At 37.1% G+C, this 23,554-nt stretch overlaps 2 protein-coding genes across 2 annotated transcripts; both read left to right on the top strand.

Moving 5' to 3' along the window:
• The first annotated feature begins 4,346 nt into the window (after positions 1–4,346).
• LOC108872858 (G-protein coupled receptor 4-like) lies at positions 4,347–8,393 on the top strand. Its single transcript, XM_051076764.1, has 4 exons — positions 4,347–4,449; positions 4,915–5,124; positions 6,314–6,501; positions 6,646–8,393. Exons 2-4 carry the CDS (start codon positions 4,930–4,932, stop codon positions 7,154–7,156), a joined length of 894 nt encoding a protein of 297 aa, XP_050932721.1. The 5' UTR covers positions 4,347–4,449; positions 4,915–4,929; the 3' UTR covers positions 7,157–8,393.
• Positions 8,394–13,825: 5,432 nt separating this feature from the next.
• On the top strand, positions 13,826–17,673 carry LOC108872902 (proteinase-activated receptor 2). The gene is made up of 4 exons (XM_018660811.2): positions 13,826–13,922; positions 14,430–14,663; positions 16,034–16,221; positions 16,373–17,673. Exons 2-4 carry the CDS (start codon positions 14,445–14,447, stop codon positions 16,881–16,883), a joined length of 918 nt encoding a protein of 305 aa, XP_018516327.1. The 5' UTR covers positions 13,826–13,922; positions 14,430–14,444; the 3' UTR covers positions 16,884–17,673.
• The last annotated feature ends 5,881 nt before the right edge of the window (positions 17,674–23,554 follow it).

Below are 23,554 nucleotides of genomic sequence, written 5' to 3'. Positions count from 1 at the left end.
AGGTTTTATAGATAGCTGGAAAATGTATGTATGTTCCAAGTTTTAACTATTACTATTTGGTTTCCTATTTTATTTGCTGTAATAACCTTGCATTTTCAGTTTGCAGATTTTGGAAGATTTTTGTGTCATTTAGCCAGTGCTATGTTTTTCTGCTCTCCTCCACCATATCATTCTCCTCATTTCACAAGCTGTCAAAACCCTGTTTTAATCTAGTTTGATCCCCTTCACATTTTAATAATATTATTATTAGTTATTGAATTTATCTTATGTGGTGGACAGCAGTTAATAAATCAGTTTATTTAACTTCAGCTGACATGTCTCCTATTATTTCACTATGCTCCTGAGCTGCATATGTGAATCTGGCCTCACAGTGACTGGCTAATGTACCATGTCTGATATTTGCAATAGAGCCAATGAGAGTTTGATGAAAAATGCAATAATGCTTTGTTAACGTTTACCAGTGTTTTCTTGCAGGTGAGAAATCTATGTCATCAACCCTCTGATTTCCGAACTCAGATACTTGGTCATCACCCAGCTGCTGTGGTACCACTTCAGACGAATCATTAAGTGGTTATGATGTGGGCCCTTGTTCATGTTTGTCTCCTCCCTGTCTGTTTCTGGGTTGATTTTCAGATTGTTGAAACCATTTTTCTTCCTCCTTGTCCTCCCCCTGCTCATATTCTTCCCGGGTGAGACCCTCAAAACCCTGTCTGCAGTCAGCTGTATCCCCCATGATGAGATGATGAATTGTGGCAATTTTGGTTGTGGTGCTGTTTAACACTGCCATTCCTGCCCACCACCTTTTGATGCCTTGAAGAAGAAGGCAGATATGATAATACTTTCAGTTATTTTTCTTTCATTGTCTTGCAGACTTGTTTCTGCCTGCTTGCATTAGGAAGGTTGCTGTAGACAAGATTTTGGCCTCTCTGTGCAGAATGAACAGCAACAGCAATGATAGCAGCAAAAAACCAGAAGCTGTTGCAGGGGATCACTCAAACCATCAGTTACTTGACAGTGTAGCAAACATTACAACACAACTCTCAAACTTTGTAAAGTGTATGATTTCCTTGTTGGCATACTTGATGGTTTAAGCCTTTTCTAGAATACCTTAAATTTTACCTATTTACATCTTTAACCATGTGGCAAGGTAAGGTTATTGTTTAGTTGTCTTTTTTGTTAATTTTCTATTTGCTATTTTATCATATTGTGTGTACATCGGTGTGTGTGAATGTGTTAAAAGTGTGACATGTAGCGTGAAGTGCTTTGAGTGGTTGATATGACTAGAAAAGCGCTATGGAAGTACAGTTCATTTGTCAGTGTGGGGTTATCCTTTCAGGTTGTACAGTAAATTAATAACGGACAGTATTAATTTCTCAGAAATATGGCCTGAGTCACACTTAGCAGAAAACTACAGTGTGTTGTGTTTATTAATGAGGTCAACACCTCATTAATAAAGCATGTCCTTTAAGACAGGTTAGGGTGAAACCACAAACATTTTCTCATTTTAAAGTATTGTTATCCATATGTATCCCCATGGGCGTAAAGAACTATCTATCTATTTGTGCCCTGCTGTGTCACTGGACTGCCTAATACCACTGTGATGAATTTATGGATTGACAGATCTGGTTTTTATAATGCTTTCATTCTAATTGTGGTGAATTACCTCTATGAAAAAACCTCCATTAGAATATCAAGATAAAACCTGTTCAGAGGTTACTGCTCCTCTGTGTGTACTGTCTGTGAACTCAAAAACCACTTCACAACAAGTGTAATGGTGATGTTGAGGAGACCATGAAACTCTCTTTGCTTTTCCATGATCTTTTGCCCCAAACTACAGATTTAACTCTGAGGAATGGAGGATGTCTACAACAACACAGCTTCACAGAACAACAGCTATAATTACGACCAAATGGAATCAGAAATCTCAACCATCTCATATGTGACAATGTGGATCGTCATCTGCATCGGCATTCCTTTGACCATAATGGCCATCTATGCTCTGTATTCTCTGGTGTGTACGTTATGACGGATGTCTTTGGGGAAAAGCAGGAGTCAGGGAGTGTGTTGGGAGGACACGTTGACATGGCAAAATTTACATGAATGTCTCACCTCATGATTAGAATTTAATCTCTCTTTTTGACCAATGTTCTCCTGCAGGTGAGAAATGATAATGTTGTTGTTATTGTTTACATCATCAACCTCCTCATCTCTGACATCATTCAGCTCTGCTGCATGATTGTTTGGGTGACTGAGCCTGAGGATTTTCTGATCTTCTATGTCTCTCACTACATTTATGACACTAGTCTGATGGCCAGTGTTGGCTTCAAGGTGTGTGTTGCTATGCAAAGGTAATCTTTTTATTATGAGTGTACCTGCATGTATCTTATTATCATATCTCAGGAGTATACCATATATGATGGTATGTAAATTATCTATGTATTTATCTTATGTTACAGATATCTGGTTGTCGCCTGTCCACTCTGGTACCGTTTCAAACGAAGTATCAAGTCCTCTGCTGTGGTGTGTGTTGTAGTCTGGGCCTTTCTGTTTATCTATTTCATTCTTATCAATCTGGCACCGGATTTCTTGAGCCCATTCCTCCTCTTCTCCATCTTCCTCCTCCTCCCCTTCCCTCCCTTCACGTCACTGCCTGCTGCCATCTCGCTCCCTTCTGAGGAAAAACGCACAATAGTTGGAGCTTTGATTCTGGTGTTGTTTAATTAGACATTGTTCCTCCCGACAATCATTTGGCTCTTGGCAGAAGAAGCCAGAGATGATGCTGTCCTCAACAGCTTGTCTTTAACCATCATCCAGTTCAGTCCTCTTGCAGACTTGGTTCTGTATGTCTTCATGAGAAAAGGGGCTTTTGAAAAGCTGCTGGCCTCCGTGTGTTGTTGCAAGTTGGAGACAGAGCAAAATAATGTCATATAATTGCTGTGAATGATGAGAGTATGTAAATAACCAGTTTCATGTAAAAAGAAAAAGAGATACTTCTATGAACACTATGTAAGTATTAACAATTAACATGATAACACATGTAAATCAGAAACTACATGAAAATAATAGATTTTTGGGTTTTCTGAACTTTGGAAGTTTCAGTCAAATCATCAAGTAACAAGAAGGTGCTCACAACACTGCCACTAACACCGAAATGTTTATATTTTAATTAGATTTTATATATTTTATCCCCTGATTGTTCCTTATCTCCACTGATGTTTGTATAATCCTTATGCCCCCCCCATTTCTTCTTCTTTTACATATGACCTTTGTAATCTTAATAAGATCAAGATCTCATTTGCAAGAGAGATGTGACTACAAACTGTATTTGTTGTCTCCTGTGCTTAAAGTGCGCAAAAGAAAAATAAAGAAGTCATGTTGTTCAGTTTTCTCCTTGTTATTGCAGTTAATATGTTATTCATATTTAAATGGAAGGTGTGATTGTTTTCAAATGTAATAGAAAGCCATGGTTGGTGCAGCCAGTTCAATTTGGAGCACCTGGACTAGCTGTTCCCAGAGGATAAAAGCCCAGCCCAGCTCTGTCTCTCTCTCTCTCAACAGGCCTCATACATTTTTACATGGCCACGGGCAGTCACACAGTAAAATGGCAGCATGACGTACTGTATACTTGGAGCATGGAACAGGACAACAGAAAATGATAAGCTCTGTAACATGATTGCACCTCTGCTCTGCATCTCTTTTCCCCACAGCTGCAAACATGTAGGATTGTAATCAGTATTATGGGACACACCTGTAAGATGACTATACATCAATTCCACTGTGCTTGCAAACTTGTTTTCAGGTCTTCGTGTCTTTAAAAGCCTTTGCAAACATTGTAAGGACAAATATCACAGGGCCACTTCATTTATATCCCTATTCTAGATCCAGTTGAGACATATATAGATGTTTGTTTTGGTTTTTTTTTTCAGATATTTGTTGAACATGAATAAAAGTGCATTTGACTATAAATGCACTGACTTTGCAGGTAAGACGTCTATAATATGTTGTTGCATTTATAACAAACAATGTTCCAGTAAATTCATCTCATGGTACCAGAATGCTGCTATAATCTGAACTGCTTGTCAGATGGTCATGCACCTTTGGTCACCTGATTATCCCACACTTTACTGACATCATTTCTCTTATTTGCAGGTTGCATTCAGGGAACCATTTAATAATATGTTTTGGGTTAACTTTTGTAACCAAAAAAAGGGGTAATGTGCATTTGTGGTACAAATACTAGAGGAAGTCACAGTCAAAGAGAAACGATGCCCCAGCCTAGTCATAGCAAGAGTGACACAACAATCTTGAGTTAAACAGAAAACCGCTCCTGTCTTCCTGATTAGATTAGATTAGGAACCTCCCTCATGTCATGACATGCTACATTGGACAAACTTAGGTAGACTTTCGAAACGAAAACACATTCAAGTTGTATTCTTTCAGCTTTCAAAGGTAAGGTCTGCATTGAGTTACTTATCTCATTTTATGTATAACCTGTAAATGTATTGACACATAATAAGGGAAATTAATGCAAATGAATATGCAAACTGTGACAAGGAGACAGCTTTGGACTGTTGCTGTACAGCTATATATGTATACCACAGCCAGTTGCTTTTATGCTCTGTTTTTCCCCTCTCGTCCTAAACACAAGTATAACTAACTGCTGAATTAAATAAAACTAAAACAACAAAAAACATGCAAAAAGAGTATAATGTATATTGAATAGCACAAAATGTATTTAAACAAAACACATTTGTGCTAAAATGCTGAATTACTCATAGATTTATATGCTGTACTATAGGTGTACTGTATTTATGTGAACTTGCACTTCACAGTTTTAATATTATCACTGCACCGTGTAAGCTAGATATTAAGGTGACTTGCTCCCTTTCAATAACATGATCTCTCAAACAACAGGTTTCACGCTGAAGAATGGAAGATTTCTACTATATGAACTTCTCTCAGGACACAAGCCATGACAACTTCTATCATGATTACAATAACAGCGCCACTGATGACTCTGACGATTATGGCAAAATTGGATTCGTCATAGATGTATTGACATGTATTATCATTGGTATCGGCCTTCCTTTGACCCTTGTGGCCATCCATGGTGTTTATTCTCTGGTGAGTACAGAATAACTGAGAGTTATTTATTGTCTGTCTGTCTTGTGTCTGTTGTATGGTCTGTCTTAAAAGGATCTTGATCTGGCTGTGGGGGCTAGGTGTCAGGGCTCTGAGACAAAGGGATAATTTACTCCATAATCCAAATTAAATGTCCCCACAGCTGCCAGAAGTCTTCTGAGGTTAACAGGACCCTAAACACATGCAGCATGTGTTACTCCACTATGGCCTTCTCCTCAACTGTTGAGATTAATAATACTATTTAGTTACAGCTTAATGAAATCTGTCAAGCTGGACAATTTGTACAGCATTTTTTCATAAATTCTGTAGAAATGTATGGCCCCCAGAGGATGAAGCCAACTGACCTTATTTGTCCCATTTTTTTACCATGTGGTTGCGTTTTTTTGTTTTTTTTTTTTTTTTTCTTACTATTGGTTGGAATGCCATGAAAAACTATACAGTTATTTGTGATGTACTTGTAACAACAGATCAGCTGGGTGCTCTGGGATGCAAATATCCTGGAGCGCATAACATTTGTGCAAGCGACTATATATGTGAGGGTAGACAAAAAGTTTTAGGCTTGAGGTTTTGTGCTTGAGCAAGGACTATTTGACAGAGAGGGGAGAGGCATTACAAAATCAGAGCATGAAATAAAGGAATAATGTTTTCAAAGTGAAAGACCATGATCTTGAATAGTAATGAGAAAGCAACTCACCTAGACCAGGACAAAATTTTCACACATGACTTCAATGTCACACACACTGTGGTTAAGTTTTATACCTAAGTTCTGAGTTTTATGCTTTGTATTTCTACACATGTTCACAAAATCACATCACTTTTCCTTTTTGTTTTTGTGTTACCTGAAGACTGATGTCATTTGTTCACTGATCTGATTTTATTCACAGTCTCTTTCTTTTACAAATACAAATCCTTTATACACATGCAAAACAGAGTTACTCCCAGGTTAACAAGAGCTGATATACAATAAACTTTGGAATAATTTGTGAACATCACTTAACAAACTCAAAACCCTTAGTCTTGATATGACAGAGACTGGCCAGTGCATCATCTCTGATATTTCCAATGGTGTCAATGAGAGTTTGATTAAAATTGCATAAATGGCTCTGACATGTAATCGGCTCAGAACATGTTTACAACTGCTTTGTTTACTTTCACCAATGTTTTCCTGCAGGTGAGAAACGATCATGTTGCTCCGATCTACGTCATCAACCTCCTCATTTCTGACCTCATTCAGTTCTGCTGCATGATCGTTGAAGTGGCAGAACCTGAGGATTGGAAGATTAATGAAGCCTTCTTTTCTATTTACTATTTTGGTCTGATGGCCAGTGTTGGCTTCATGGTGTGTGTCGCCCTGGAAAGGTAACTATCAGTCTATCCAGTAGGTTTATAGTTATTTTGTGTCTGACTGCTTTTTATGCAAATATATTCAAATGTACAGTGTGTGTGTGTGCTACATAATTCAGATGCTCTACAAAGTCTATCTATGTGTCTGTTGTATTACAGGTATTTGGTCATCGCCTGTCCGCTGTGGTACCGCTTCCATCGAACAATTAAGATCCCTATAGCGGTCTGTGTCATGGTCTGGGCTCTGCCTCTTGTATTTCTCCTCCCTTTAATTTACGATGTTGATTATGACATTTTGAAAATCATCTGGGCTGTCTTCTTCCTCCTTCCCCTCCCCTTGTTCATATTTGTCCTGGGTGGGACCCTTAAAGCTCTGTCAGCCAGCCGTGTCCCCTCTGATGAAAAACGACGGATCATAGCAGTTTTGGTTGTAGTACTAATTACCTATGTGCTTCTATTCCTGCCCAGCATCATCTGGGGCCTTGCTGAAGAACACAGCTATAATGATACCTTAATTGATCTATCTTTCACTTTTATAAAGTTCAGTCCTCTTGCAGACTTGTTTCTCTATGTTTTCATTAGGAAAGGAGCTGTAGATAAGATTTTGGCCTCTCTGTGTTGTTGCACAATGGAGAGCAATGATATCAGCAGATCAACAATGACTGAATGATGACAACATATACACAGTACCTCCATGTAGACAGACGCAGAAAGAAAAAAGAAGACATAAATGCAAATAGAGACAGATACAGTCATCCACTGGTATGATTTCCATCAAGACATGTAACTGTAGGTTCACCTGCTGTGGTGCACTGTGACACCTTCAAGACATGTAAATGTGGTGTTATTTTGATGTTTATTTATTAACTAATTAATTAATCATGTTTTGGGGTTTTGTTGTAATTCTTTTGTATAAATGATAAACAACATAGTGTCAAGTCAGTTTTAGTGCTAAGCAGTGCTAATTTAGTTGTATGAACATGTAATTTTAGCCCCATTAGACAACCCAGTCTCATGGCAGGCTGTGAAATAATCACAAAATGTAATCCATTAATTTTGTGTAGATGGAGTCGTATTTTTGATTTCTTTCCTGACAGCCAGTTCATCAAAGAGCCAATGCCAACAGACATTGTGCAAGAAGCGGAGTACACCCACAAGTGAAATACATTAGTTTAAAAGTTGTGTTCACTGTCATTGTCCACGTACACAAAATCAATAGATTACATTTGGCGACTATTACAGGAACTGTCAGGAGAGGGGCTGTATCAAAAATTAAGCTAAAGGGGTACCTAGTGCTTTAAAATGTGACACCAAGGGGTCCTGACCAAGCATCCATATGTGATGGCTTGGGAGTGTCTTTATTAAAACAATGAGAGTTTCTTTGGCTGAACCGTAAAAAAAAAAAAAGATGCCAGTTGCTCTTATATTCCATTTCTGATATCTATTGATTTAAAATATGTCTTCAGCATTGAAGTTTTATCTTGAGGTACTTTATGTGTTCTCCATCGGTGAAACTTTAAGTCCCTCTAACAGGGACTAGAGAAAGAGGTAAAACCTAAAGTGACTGTGTTTCAGCATATTACACCAGATATGTCTCTGAGGTGTAAGAGTGTAATGTATTCAAAGAACTAGTAGTTCATTATAAATACTGGGAACTACAGGTATACAGAGATTATGTATGTCTGTATCTGTTCAGCCAACAAAATTATCTGTATCTGTATTCGAATAGAAAACTGGACGTGGGTGTGGTTTATACAGTTAGTTATGTAAAATTCTAACCAAATTTTCATTGCCAATGCAATTGTTGTGCCTTCAAAGCATCAAAAGCATATATTCAATTATGAACTGCTTGAACCACACCAACACCCACCATTAACTAGAGGAAACACTCAGAAACTGAAATAAAATGTTTTATAAATCACAAGATTCTGTTTTGCATTGAAATAGAAACAATTTACAGTAAAATTTACAGAGGGATATCCTTCAATAGAAGTTAGAATGTATGTGTTACCAATTACTTACACATCAATAATACATCAAGTTTTTTTCTGGTTTTAAAATTTTTTGTTTGTTTGTTTTGTTTTGTTTTTTTTTGTTTTTTTTTTTCTGGGGGGGGGGGGGTCCCCTGACCAAACTAAGTTTGGATAGGTGGAAAATTATCTGAAACACACCACTGCCCTCCCTAAATTAGTTGAGGGACACTGACCAGTCAGTCACAGAAATACATTGCTGCCTCAACAGAAAAATTTATCACATTTTAACGTGAAAATTTTATTGTTTTAACGAGATAGGTTTCATGTTTTAATAAGATATTTATACAACTTATAATGTTAGAACAATATAATATTTAGATTTTGATAACATGAAAACTTTAAATGTGTTGGCACTTTTATATGGGGCTATCCCTTTGGTGACACGGTGGTGTTAAAAATAGAATCAGTATTTGTTTCCATTACATTATTTGTTCTTTACCAAATAGTGTATTTAAATTCAGGTACATCCCTACCGGAAACTGAACACTAAGGCCCTAAATGTTCACAGAATGACACGTTTTTAATATCTGTGAGATCAATTTAGTAACAGCTAGTGTAATTATTAGAATATTAAGCAAATGATCATTTTGATTTGAACCTAAACAGTAGTTTTTACCCTATATGCAGTAATCATCCCTGTACTGCTCACTAAAAGCAGAACAGAGTGTTGCATACTGAAGTTGAGTAAGTGTGCTGGTGTGCATGTGTTGCTAAAGTTCTCAAAAAAATGGATGTTGAAGGAAAGAGAGAAAACCAATAGTCATATTAATGTGGCAGAGGATCTAATGGTGGAAGGTCGTCAGCTGATCTACAGTAGCTCCCTTGAGCTCTAATAGTGCAGTCAGACTGGATTTTCCCATGTACAATTTAGTGGTGAGAAGAATGCAGGAACATGGATAACATGGATAATGCTGTAATAGCCAGCAAGGCAAAATTATACCACTTCTTATAAACAGCTTTATTGTTATGTGTGTAATATCCTTGCACTCACTGCAGACTACCTGCATCCCTCTTTCTCTTTTGGTTGTATTATTTCACAGCAAACAAACATAAATAAATAGGTCAGTCCAGGTCAGTGACATATATAGACTAACAACCACTCACTCTCACAATCACACCTACGGGCAATTTGGAGTCACCAATTAACCTAACATGCATGTCTCTGGATTGTGGGAGGAAGCTGAAGTATCTGGACAGAACATCCCTATACTACACAGACACACATTTTTTGGCGATTAGACCCCAGCAGGAAGAGGATCGCCTTGGACAGCTGGCAAGCCTGGCTGAGGCTTCCGCAGGCCGAGAACTTCCCCCCGGAGCCTAGACCTGGTGGTGGTGGTGGAGGATGGACCTGAAGTTGGGGAGGTCTTTGTGGAGGGGACTCGATCTAGGGGTAGAAGACGGTGCGAGGTGTCCGCAGATGGGTGGTGCAGGGGTGGAGGTGGGTCGTGCGGTTTCATTGCTGAAAGACAGCTGAATGACAGCAGGGAGAGAGAACATTTTAAACTTTGACAGCTAACCAGTGATTGCTCGAGAGGCGAGCGTGCTTGGTTGTGATTGGCTGAGAGCAGGGGAGTGCGCGGATCAGTGAGGGAATGAAGCGACAGATTTAAAGAGACAATAGGGGAGAAAGTCTTTCTAACTGAACTTCCGCTAAGCTTCATATCGCAAAGAAAACAGGATGTGAAAATAAATCAAACTTTTTCTTTTTATTTATTCATTTTTAAGGAAAGTGAAGGCGCTACATGAGAATATTTGGTTTTATATTTTTGCTAATACTCAATGATCTGTATGATCTGGCTGTAAACTGAAAACTATATTTCATTCTTATTGTTATACAAATGAAGTGGAGCAACATTTGCAGTCTTGTAATATGTAACAGATTCAAAATATATAATTTAATTGTAAATCATTTAAATGCAAATCACCAAAACCAGGCCCAGTAATACAGTAAGTACATTACAGTCAGTGCTTCCAACGGGTCATCATGACATATAACTGGAGCATGGAACAGGAAAAAAAAAAAAATTAAACTTCCTTCTTGATTGTCACTGTGAGATAATTTCAATTGTGAAATTGTAAAGCATGACTAGTTTCTATGCCTTTTTTTTTTAAACCACTGTAACAACACTAAAATTCACACCACTGTTTCCTTAGATTAAACCAATCCATGTTTCACAGTCTGATCAGATCTTACCTGTGTTGTGTTATGCCACACAAAGTAGTTGGTAACCCCAGTTTTCCTCTTTATGGAAGTTCTGAGAAAACATGAAATGCCCTTTGAACAAAAACTAAAATCTTGACAATGTAGGTGTAAATAAACGACCAGTGATGTTTGATTTTCATGATTTTTTTTTTTTTTTTTTGATATTTAAGGTTCCCCAAGGATGATTTATGCTGATTCATCCTCCAAAGATGATTAGCCCTGTCAACAAATACCATGTTCAGCCTGAAACCCCAGCAAATTGATCTTAGTAACAATTATTGTCTGTGAACACAAAGTCTGAAATATTGTATTCCTCTGTGACATAGAAAACTACAATACACATCAGTGAGACACACTGCTACACTGGGTGATACGTTCCATCTTTTCCATGAACACACACACACTATAATTTATTTGATCATATCCCCCATACATGTTCCTGCAGCCCCAGTTGTGGATCAATCCACAGGTAAAAATAGTTTCCAGCTAACGAATGAACTATTTCCTCCTATTTACTCCAGTATATTTTACCATTAAAAATGTAACGTTAATGCAAAATGTTAAATGCCGTCTCTACTGCAGACTATTTCATATTTCACATGACTTGCTGAAGATACAACATCCTGTTACATAACTTGATAAACGAGTCAATGTCAGGATATCAGCACTTCCTCTTAAAGTCCTGAAACTGAATGTACTTAAACTTTTTTTTTTTTCATGTAGCAAAGAGTTATAGGCCACATTAACAATGTGGGCTATTATAAATACATTTTGTTTTTCTTTGTCTTTATCACAAAATCACAGCTTTTACTTTTGTTACTATTAGTTTATTATCTAATTTTCTGTGCAACAACATCTACAACTCATTCAGTCATTAGGTTGAATTAACATTCAGTCCATTAAAGGACCAGTGTGTAACATTTACAGGGATCTATTAGCAAAAATAGAATGTAATGAACATAATGTTTTTATTAGTGTATAATCACCTAAAAGTAATCATCATTGTGTTTACATTTCTCTTTCTCTTGAAGAAATAAGCCATTTATTTCTTCACAGGGCACATTTCCTCTTCCATGGAGTCCACAATGTTGAACTGTCATGTTTCCACAGTAGCCCAGAACAAGCAAACCAAAACAAAACAGTGACTTTTGTGCTTTTATAGTGACACTGAAGGTGGTATGACGAAGAAGGTAACAAGAAAGAAAGGAGAGAATACATCTCATCTATTACCTACAGTTTTACAGTATAACAAACCTCCATATAGCTATATAAATTAGTTCACTTGACTGACTAGTTGATGTGGTAGTTGATGCCATTTTGTCACCTAAGACACTGTGGACTCTCTGACACGACTGGCCAGGGAGAGGCAAGGGTACAGGTATTGAGTTGCAGTCTACATTCTCACCACTAGATGCCACTAAATCCTACACACTGGTCCTTTAAGCCATTAGCTTACTTTGATATTGATTTTGGAGTGGAAATGAGGAGAAAGTGATTGTGTGACAGGTTGCATCTCAGAAAGTATGAGTATCTTAATTAATAATGAGTGTCTCAATTAATAAATCATAATATTTTTTTTTATGAGACTTTATTAGTCTATCACTGAGAATCATTTATAAATTGTAATAATTCTCTTTTTTATTTAATGTTTTCACTCTTTTTCTTTAGCTTCCAATTTAGTAATTGTGTCAATTATTTTATTTGGCCACACAACAATCTGGATCACCATGCAAAATAGACAATATACACTATACCTTTGAAAGCAATACATGAAAAACAAAGTCATGTCAAAGTATATTAGTGAAATAACTATGAATATTGAAAAATAATGTTCAAGTTGTTGTGTGTTATGTGTCCATTCATTGATCTATTAGTGATTGTTTTACTTGATGTTCTTTTATGGGTTTAGTTTTTCTTGAAAGACCTGTGCAGCCAAACACTATTTTGAAAACAAATTGGACAACACTTGGGCTGACCACAGCCACAGCTCCATTATTCAAAAACTCTTGTTGGGTTCAGACGTGCAAGGCTCTGGGTTTCAAGACTTTAACCTTGATGTCTAAAATAAATCAGCGTATAAGTGTATCTCATACAAAATATAAACTTATGAAGAGGTTAATTTGGACTAAAAAACATATAAAAAAAGTATGTCAGTGACAGAAGTTATTTGACAAGGGAAAAAAAAGTCTGAAATGTATTTGATGCACCCAATATATGATGACATTTTTACCCCACTTAATACTGCTTTTCACACCCTGGCAATTTCCAACAAAGATCAGCTCTTATAGGAAACAACAGAGCATTTTTAAAAACATAAAACTTAATAATATATATGATGAATTTATTTTTGCCTGTAGACAGATTTCACATGTCTGCATGTTTAACTGGCCCGCTGTTGACTAACTAGAAGGGCAGTGGTACAGCAACACAACATCAGTGATATGATTTATCAACTGTCAGTGGGTCCATTTATAGGAGGCTTCACAGAGGGTTTTATGTTTGGCCACAAGATGGCAACTTGGAACTGCAAAGTGGTTGTATGGTTTGGCGTGTATGGACTGGAAATGCTAGTTTTATTCCTATTTAATGTCTTATTTATTATTAATTAATATTATTATTAATTCTCCTGAGTGTTGAATAATCCTTACATTGTTTCATTTTACATAAACCCCCAGGTTACCTTGATGGAAATCATCACACAGTTCTAATAAAAAACTTAAACTAAAAGGTGACAGCTCTATAATAATAAGTTGTTGTATTTATAATGAACATTTGTGTAATGCTTGTGTCCTTAATTTTAGAAATTCATTTCATTGCACCAGTATACTCAGAGCAGAGTATAAACAATATAATCTGAACTGCAAGTCAGATCATTAAGCACTTTTGGGAACCCCCTCACTCTTTCTGACATAATTTCTCTTACTTGTAGGTTGCATTCAAAGCTCCATTAAAAAATAACCTTTCATTCAACTTGCTGAACGTCATTATTTGTGTCATTATTTGCACTGAAAGACACAAGCACAGAGAAACCATGCACCACCATAGTTATAGCAAGAATGACACAACAATCTTGAATTCAGAGGCAAAGATTAGATTGTGTGGAACCTCCCTCATGTCATGACTCAACACATCAGACATACATTAGCAGACTCTGGTAAAGAAAACACATTCAGGTTGTGGTCCTCCAGCTTTCAAAGGTAAGGTTTGTGCTGCATTACCTATTTAATTCTGTGTATAACCTGTAAATGTATTGATACATGACAAAGGAAACAAGAATTAAAATGAATATGGAAATTGTAAAATGGTGACAGCTTTAGACTGTAGGTGGACAGTAAACTACAGTCCAACAATTGTGATTACTTTCCATTTTTCCCCTCTCTTCCCTTAAACACAGATATAAAGAACTTGAAATGATTGCTAAAAACATGCAAAAAGACAAAGTATAATGTATTTAAGTAGCAAAAAATGTAATCGGTACATAAGAACATAGTGGTACTGTTAAGAATTTTTCTTCAAGAAATATGAGGAAGACTAAATAGGTTTGTGAAAAAATGTGGGATTACTCAAAGATTTATACTGTACTATATATGTACTGTAATCTTGGACTTAATAGTTTTAGTATTATCACTGAACAATGTGAGTTGGATTTTTAAAAAACAAAAATAACTTCCTCTCTCTCCATATCCTGATCTCTCAAACAACAGATTTCCCATTGAAAAATGGAAAATTTCTACAATAACAACACCTCACAGAACACAAGCGACATCGACTTCTACTATGATTATGACAGCAACATCAACACCACCAACACCACCAACATCACCAACAGCCACTACTATAATGACAAAGCTCAATCCATTGTATATGTGGTGAAATGCTTTATCATTTGTATCGGCCTTCCTTTGACCCTTGTAGCCATCCATGGTGTTTATTCTCTGGTGAGTAAAGTATCACTGAGATGTATTTACTGTCTGTCTGTCTTGTGTCTGTTGGAAAGTCTGTCTGAAAAGGATCTTGATCTGGCTTGGGGGGCTAGGTGTCAGGGGGCTGGGTCTTGTTCATCCAATTTTTACTTTACTGCCACCGTTTGGTTGTGTTTTTGTTTGTTTGGTTGGTTGTTATTCTGTAAAAGGTCTTGACAACTATTGTATGGAATGCCATGAAAAATGGATACAGACACTTGTGATGCACAGAGGCTAACTCATAATAACTCTGATGATCCTCTGACTTTTGTTCCATCTGCAGTTCAAATTGTTTTATTTGTCAAACAGTTGAGACTAGAATGACTATAAAACTGACATTCCCATCGGCCTCAGCTGTACTTTTTGTTTGGTGTTAATCAGCAATGTTAGCATGCTAACAGGCTGAATGAATATGACAAAAATACTTGCTAAACATCAGCAAGGTAATATTGTCATTATGAGCATTTTAAGATTTAGCTCAAAGCACTGGTCCTGGGTACAACCTCATGCAGCTGCTGGCATGGATGTAAACTCTTATCAGATTTACTGAGAATATGGCATTGCACAAATGAATGAAACATTTTGAGTGATTCTGCAGGGGCAATCTGTCTGTATTCAGCATCTGATTTACAAAAACTCATTATGCAGTCAGCTCCTGGACTGCACCTGCTACTGCCCAACAGGAAGCAGACTGCAAGTGAGGAGAGCTCAGCAGGCATAGTTAAAAAAAAATAGGTAAAAAAAAGATTTAATACCAAAGTTTATAGTTGTAGCAGAAAACTATGTGTAAGAGATGGAGAGCCAGTACTGTCACCCAGCTTGAAAATCTACCAAACCTTTCAGGTTTTGCAGCAGAAACAAAGACAACAGAACCACCTGCCATTAACTGGACTTTCTAATTGGACTGTCATTGTCTAATCAGACCTGGTGAAGAGACAAGGTCAAATTTTGTATTTCTTACCTCAGTGTCACACGCAGTGTAGGACAGATGTGTTTCACGCAGAGTTTTCTGCTTTGTCTCTGTAAACAGATATTCACAAAAGCACTTCTTTTGTTTCTCATGTTTGTGTAATTCAACACTGTTAGCATTTTGATGACAGATTTTATTTATTTTATTCTACAAATACAAATCATTTATACACATGCAAAATTTCACTAATGGAATTCAGATATTACACTTGGAAGCAACAAGATCATGGAGATGAAGTGATTTACACAAGGCGTGTTTGTGTTACAGTCATCAAATACTGTAATGGCCTAATTATTTTTTATTTGTTTTTAATTTTTTGGCCAATATTTAATCTATGTGCTCGGCTTTGTTTATTTTTACCAATGTTTTCCTGCAGGTGAGAACCAATCACGTTGCTCCGATCTACATCATCAACCTCCTCATTTCTGACCTCATTCAACTCTGCTGCATGATCGTTGAAGTGACAAAATCGGAGAATCTGACGATCAGAGAAATCTTCATTTTTCTGTACTATTTTGGTCTGATGGCCAGTGTGGGCTTCATGGCATGTGTTGCCCTGGAAAGGTAACTATCAGTTTATCCAGTCTATCCATGTTTGTAGCGCTCTCTCTCTCTCTCTCTCTCTCTGTGTGTGTGTACAGTATGAATACAGCATATATACTGTATAATCCTATACAATTCAGATGCTCCTCAAACACAGTCTGTTGTATTACAGGTATTTGGTCATTGCCTGGCCTCTGTGGTATCGCTTCAAAAGAAACATCAAGATCTCTACTGTGACCTGTGTTGTGACCTGGACCCTTCCTCTTGTATTCCTCATCCCTTTCTATTTAAAGGTTCATTTACATATTTTGACAAGCATCTTTGCTGTCTTCCTCCTCCTTCCCCTCCCCTTGTTTCTATTTGTCCTGGTTGGGACCTTTAATGCTCTGTCAGCCAGCCGTGTCCCCTCTGATGAAAAACGACGGATTGTGGCAGTTTTGTTTGTGGTGCTACTAACTTACGTTCTGCTTTTCCTGCCTACCACCATTTGGGGCCTTGTAGAAAAAGCCAGAATTAATGTTACTTTTTATTATGTGTCTTTTACTTTAATACAGTTCAGTCCTCTTGCAGACTTGTTTCTGTATGTTTTCATTAGGAAAGGAGCTGTAGACAAGATTTTGGCCTCTCTGTGTTGTTGCAGAATGGAGAGCAATGAATTCAGTATGTCAACAGAGACTGAATGATGACAACATATACACAGTCGCTCCATGTAGGCAGACAAAGAAAGAAAATAGTTGAAGACATGAAATTATTTTTTATGTTTTTGTTATTAACTAAAAGTTCATGTATATCATTATTACTCTTTAATCATAAAATAAATCTTATATTATTTTTAATAGCTGAGCTATTCAGCACCATGATTACACTGTCATTATATCCACCACTCTCTCTTATTCTCAAATCTTTATTTTGACTGTTTTCTGCATGTTTAAATCAAGGAGAGCTTTGGGATTTTTCTTCTTTCTCTCAATTCAGTTGTTCTCTTCTTTCCTAGTTATTGTAACTAGTGTAATGTCTAACAACAGCAGTATTTTTCAGTTGTTTTTTTTAAACCATACAACATACTTTTGTTTATCTTTATTCAACATCAGTTTTATTTTTAGTGTTTTAATGGTAGGCATGCTTAGCTTCAGCGTGTGATTTAGCACAGGTATCTTGCTATAGTTATAGTGTAGGCTTGGAAATATGGGTAAAATCTTATATCATGGTATATATATTATTGGAAATGAAATAGTACATGCACTGGTAATCAGTCCTAACAAAATAAAGGTAAAATCTAAAATAACAAATCTTGATTTCCTCATGGTATACAAATAATGTGCAGAAGTTTTAGTCACCTCACACACACAAAGAACTCACAAAGAACTATCTTCAGAAACAAAAACAGAGTCCTGGCCTGATCTCCATATCACAGAGTCAGCCTGAGATTACATGAAGAGACGGAAGACACTAGCTGGTAATTCATGTATTCTTTATTACTTGTATTTGGTGGTCACCTGCTCAACTATGGTACCACTTCAAAAGTATCATCAAGTTCACTGTGCTAATATCCAGCCAATTATAATCTCAACCCCTGAGAAAATAGTCCACAGCAGCCACGATGTCATCATCACTGCTGTCATAATGGCAACCACCAAAGTCATTAACGTCAAACTTTCCACATAAACACTCCAAGAGTGTAACTACACATGGATGTATTGAGACAGCCATATCAGTGTAAACTACTGATTGTGTGTAGATTGACAGAAAAGTATCCTTTTTTCCAGTTCATCAGTCACAATATTGAATGTATTGATTCATTTAACCTTCATGGACAGGAATTGTCCATTTGTTTCATGACAGTAATATACTGACTTGTAGTGGCTACAGCAATATTACACCTATCTCTGTTTATCTTTTAGAACACACAACATTTGGTTAGTGAAACATTGTGGTCTGGTGTAATTTAAAATAAGTTCACTGTGATTTCAGACACAACTTGTTGATTCAAATTTTACCAAAAACCAAGATACTTAAGTGTGTGTTTTGTTGCCTGAACTAATTTTTAATACTTGTGAGATCAATTTGATCAATCAACAATAACTAGCCTGACTATTAAAATAGGGAATAAATGATCATTTTGACTTGAACTTAAACAGCAGTTTTTACCTAAACCTAATGAATCATCCCTGTAGTGCTGACTAAAAGCAGAACATAGTATGGCACAATGAAACAAACCAGAGTGAGTGAGTGTGCATGTGTTGCCAAAATTGTCAAGACAAACATGATTCTGAGTGACAGAGAGATAGAGAGAGAAACAACAGTCATATAAATGTGGCAGAAGATCTAGAAGGTCTACAGCTGGCTAGGGAAGGGGGAAGTATCATAAAAAGTAAAAAGTAAAAGTAAAGTGGCTGAGTATCAATTACAAGAACATCAGGTGTGTGGGTTTCGTTAACCTCCACACAGCGAGTTCTGACAAAGGCTCAAGCAGTCAAAAATGATGGCCATTTTGGACTGACCACAATCTAGAGCCACTGAAGTGAACAGCTCACTTCAAATCACAGCCGCCATGAGTAAAGGCTTCACTGGATTTTATACTGGCCAATCCAGAGGCGGTCTAGCAGAGGGATGGCCAACGAAGGATCTTACCAATCTTGGGCAAGAGCTTGCACAGCACAATTTACATAAAATGGAACTGAAATCTGTTTAGCCACAGAGAGAGAGAGATAGAGAGAGAAGTGGAATTAACAAGGGCCATAACATATAGCATGAAGCATATAGTCTCTAGACTGCTGCAGAAAAAAGTTCACATGACCGAGAGTTTGCAAAAGACACAGCATCCTGTCATGTAACTTGATTAACATGTCGACAGGATAACAGGATGATATCAGCACTTCCTCTCAAAGTAGTGGAACTGAATGTACTTTTTTTTCTTGTAGCAAAAATCCACATAGACAAGGTACTTTAATACCTTAATACAGTATTTGAGTAAAATCATATACGCTCACTGCTTTTATTTTAGTTACTATTACAACTGATCATCTAAATGTCTTTACAACAATATTTACCACCCACTGATTCATAAAACTGAACTGAATGACCACAGACTCTCGCTTTCAAAGGGAGTGGTGAGGGGATGGGTATTTATTTGGCAGCTGGTGATAGAAATTGTTGCAGTTTGGTTCAAATATCTAACATACTGTAACTCTTTGTTAGAAGAGTTGGGAAATGTAGAGTTCCTGCTAATACATCAGGCATGACTGATTTGTTTGTACTATATTGTTGAAATTTTAGCATGTGTAATGCTTATTTGTACATTTCCTGTACAGAACACAACACCCTTCTCCTTTTTGTTTTAATAGGTGTGTGTGTTTCCCTGAGGGAGTCATCCCAAAGGATCAATAAAGTCTGTCTAGTCTAAGTGTCACGTCCACTTTGATGAGACAATTCATTCATATGTATAATGCACTAATGTAGTAACTATTCAGACAGAGCTATTAATTTCATCCATCCATTTGAGTTCAGAAGTCTTAAATTTACTTACATACTTGCTTACTTAATAGTTGGCCCACTTGTTTTTGTTATGAGAATTTAACATTATTTAACATTGTATTATAGATTTTTATGTAGGAGGAGACGAGCTTAAGTCCATTGGTCAAAATTATGATGATGAAGGTCAAATGTTTCCAGTACAAAGTTGTCTTGTCTTATTTACCTGCAGGAGCATGGGCCAAACAGAAAGATGAGGTTCCCAGAAACAAATTCAATACAGAGGGGCTATAAAACGAAAATTGTCCAGGATGCTTACAAAAAAGTTGTGTCTTCTTCTATCACAGGATACAGCTTTCTAGCAAATCCTATAAAAAGGGTAAAAAAATTCAAACTGGAATTCCATTAATAGTGACCCTATTCTAAGAGAAAGTTTTCCTGCAACTCCTAAGATCAGTTTTAGGAGGGGCCCTACATTATGGGATATCATTGTACCAAGTCACCTACCTGTCAACAATAATAATAATAATAATAAAACTAAAACTGACCATTAAAGGGCAGCTACAAATGTGGCTTTTCGCAATCACTGTGCTAACAATAATGAATACTAGCAATATCGTCACTCATAGGGCGTGTGACATCAAAATATTTTACATTAACTGCAATAATAATTTACATTACTGTAACACTATAGGACTGTTATTATGACAGTAAGTAAGTAGCTGTAGTAGTATCACAGTAAGTAACAGAAAACTGCTGAACGGGGCAGAGGTTAGAGACACCTCAGGTGGATAAAATAGGAGTAGTCAGAGCAGAGAGCCAGTGGTGCTGTTTATACAGAAGAGTGGCACCATCTATAGGCTGAGGCCTGAAACATCACATAGTCCCACAGAGGACCAATAACTCCCATCTGCATAATAAGGCTGGGAGTCAAATGAAGGAAACAGCAACTTGACGTGTCAATTCTCCACGTTTGTAGATCCTTTACTGGAGGGATGAACATCACTGACTGGCCAAGCTGCCTGGCCAAGATGTTAATTTTGTTTGCAAAATGCACCTATTCTCACAAAACATTTTTAAAAAATGCAACAAAAGCAAATATTACCCTTAAACAACACAAATTGTTGACAAATTAATCTAATCAATTCAATCATTACACTATGGACACAGTTTAAACACTGTGGATAAAAAAAAGAGAGGTATGGAACATTTTAAATGGTTCTTATAGAATGTTTTGTTAAAAGAATATACAGTCTGACTGACTTTGTTCTGATATTCTTTACATATTGAAGATATAAAGCACAGATTATCACTTACTTTCCATATTCATGCCTGAGTCCTTTTCCCTCTCTTCTTCTAGATTATAAAGATTATCTACAACCTAGCCCATCCTGTCCTCCTGAACTTATACCATTTATGTTAGTTTGCAGCAGTTTGATTAATACAGCAGAATAAGCAACATGTGAGCATAATTTAAGTGAAATAATAAAACGAAACATGGTCTAGATAAGTACAAAATTACTATGATTTTTTTGCAAATGTGCAAAGTTTAACAAGTATCATAATTTATTTGCAAAACATGCACATGGCCATGTGCAACAAATGAATGATCCACTTACTGCAATGTCTAGGACAATAAACAACATCAAAATAAAGAAACACAGATGTGCTCACATCAGAATTTTTATCAGGTCTCGATTATTGCTATAAATGTCTTTATAAATTTAACCACAAGACACATTGCAAGTCATTTAGTTGCATGGATTTGTTTGGAAATCTAGGTTACACGATTACCCAGATGTATTAAAATAGTTTTATTTAGTATTGTATAATTTTCCCCTCCTTTAACTGAAGCTGAAGTACTAAATCTAACACTATGAAAGTACATTGTCTTCTGATTTTCCAACATATAACATCAACTGCAGAAGTAAAACCATTTTTTTTCATCTCTTCATGTCTCTTCTCTAATTTCTCTCCTCTCTGCAAAAATAAATGACAGAGGGAGTAACAGTTAAAAACTTCAAATTATGAACTAAATGAACTTAGATTTACCTTTTACGTGAGATGTAAGTACGTCATATTGCCCTCCACCTCCCCTCCTCTCTTCTCTTCAATGTCTTTTTTCCTCATCTCATCATTTCTCTTTTCTTTCTTTCTTTTTTCTCCTCTCTGGAAAAATAAATGGTAGACAAAAGACTAGAGACAAAAGACAAAAGACTCCTATTGGTCTAGGGTGGGTATGGACAGACATATGAACCTCCTTAACATAGTGTCACCATCCTTTCTCTGCCACAGAGGAGCTTCACTGGGAGGTCGAAACACACTGGAGGTTCAGGCTATCCCTCCCAGATCACACTCACTCTGAGCAGACACCCTGCACACACTGCTCTACTGCTTAGTTAGTTAGTTAGTTTGTTTTGTTTGTTTGTTTGTTCTTTTGTTTCCTGTTTTATTTTGATACTCACCTCTGTTCTCATTTTATATACTTCACTTCCTGCCCTTGTGTGTTTCCCACCTGTGTGACTGTCTGCCCCGCCCTGATTTGTTTCACCTGTCTCTCATTATCTTTCCCTAGTATATTTAGTCTGTTAGTTTCCTGCTCTCAGTGCCAGTTTGTCTTTGTATCCAGTGGCCCATTTCTTTTAATTGAGGTGTACTGTACTGTACTTTTTTTGGCAAGTCAGCTTTTTGAAGTTCCTCTGTCTCTGAGCTGTGCTGTTGAGTACTTTTGCCTGTGGTTTCTCTCGTCAATACCACAACAGGTCACATTGAAGAATGGAAGCTTCCTACCACCACTGCAAATCAGACTACAATGACACCTTCTACCAAAATGAAAGTGATGCAGTGTCTGTGATGATAAATTTTTGCCAGATGCACAGTATTGTTGAAATAGTCTCACCTACGATTGCATGATTTGTGATCTTGATAGGTTTTCCACTGACCTTGCTGGCCATCTATTCTCTGTACTCACAGGTATGTGAAGAATCATCAAGCTCTCCTGTATGTAAAATAATCTGCATCACATCAGTGACCTCCTAACTGTTGCTGTTCACAACAGCCAGGATGTTGTATATCTTGGATCTTGCATAACTCTGCGTTTTGTGAAACTACTGTTGGTCTCTGTGTGATATGTAGTGATGGTGGTGGGTCAGTCATGTTGAATGATGTGTTTATAAATTTCCTGCTGCTGTTTTCTTTCACTGTAACTGCAGATGCGAGACGACCATGTTGCACCGATCTATGTAATCAACCTTCTGATCTCTGACCTCACCCAGAAGTGCTGCATGGTGATCTGGTTGATGATGATGATAATGTTTAGACGTGGGCATTATATGGTCATATGTGTCTTTGTATTAATCTACTACAGTGCAGTGTTAGCCAGTGTATTTTTCATGGTGTGTACCGCCTTGGAAAGGTGGGTAGTGTGTGTGCATGAACACCTCTAAATGAAACGCTGTGAAATGGAACGAATATTCTGACTGGCTAACACTCCATGTATCCTTTATTACAGGTATTTGATTATTGCCTGGCCTCTGTGGTACCACCTCAGACGCAGCATCAAGTCCTCTGTGTTGGTCTGCATTATTGTCTGGGGTCTTCTGCTTCATCGAGTCTATTATATCCTATTTTGAGCCATATTTCCGTCCTATCCTCGTCCTCCTTCCCTTCCCTCTGCTCATCTTTTTCATGGCTGGGACCCTGAAAGCCCTGTTTGAAGCAATTTCTGTCTCTGCTAAAGAAAAATGGCAGGTTGTAGGAACTTTAGTCCTGGGGCTGCTGAATTACACACTACTGTTCCTGCCCTGGGTCATCTTGATCCTGCCAAAGACATACTGTTCTTCAGCTTATGGTTATTTTCATTCTTCTTTAGGGGTCTTTGCAG

This window comes from Lates calcarifer, linkage group LG16_LG22, assembly GCF_001640805.2.
Source record: "Lates calcarifer isolate ASB-BC8 linkage group LG16_LG22, TLL_Latcal_v3, whole genome shotgun sequence".
Lineage (NCBI taxonomy): Eukaryota > Metazoa > Chordata > Actinopteri > Centropomidae > Lates > Lates calcarifer.
The sequence above is the reverse complement of the archived record's forward strand: the minus strand, read 5'-3'. Positions and strand labels throughout refer to the sequence as shown.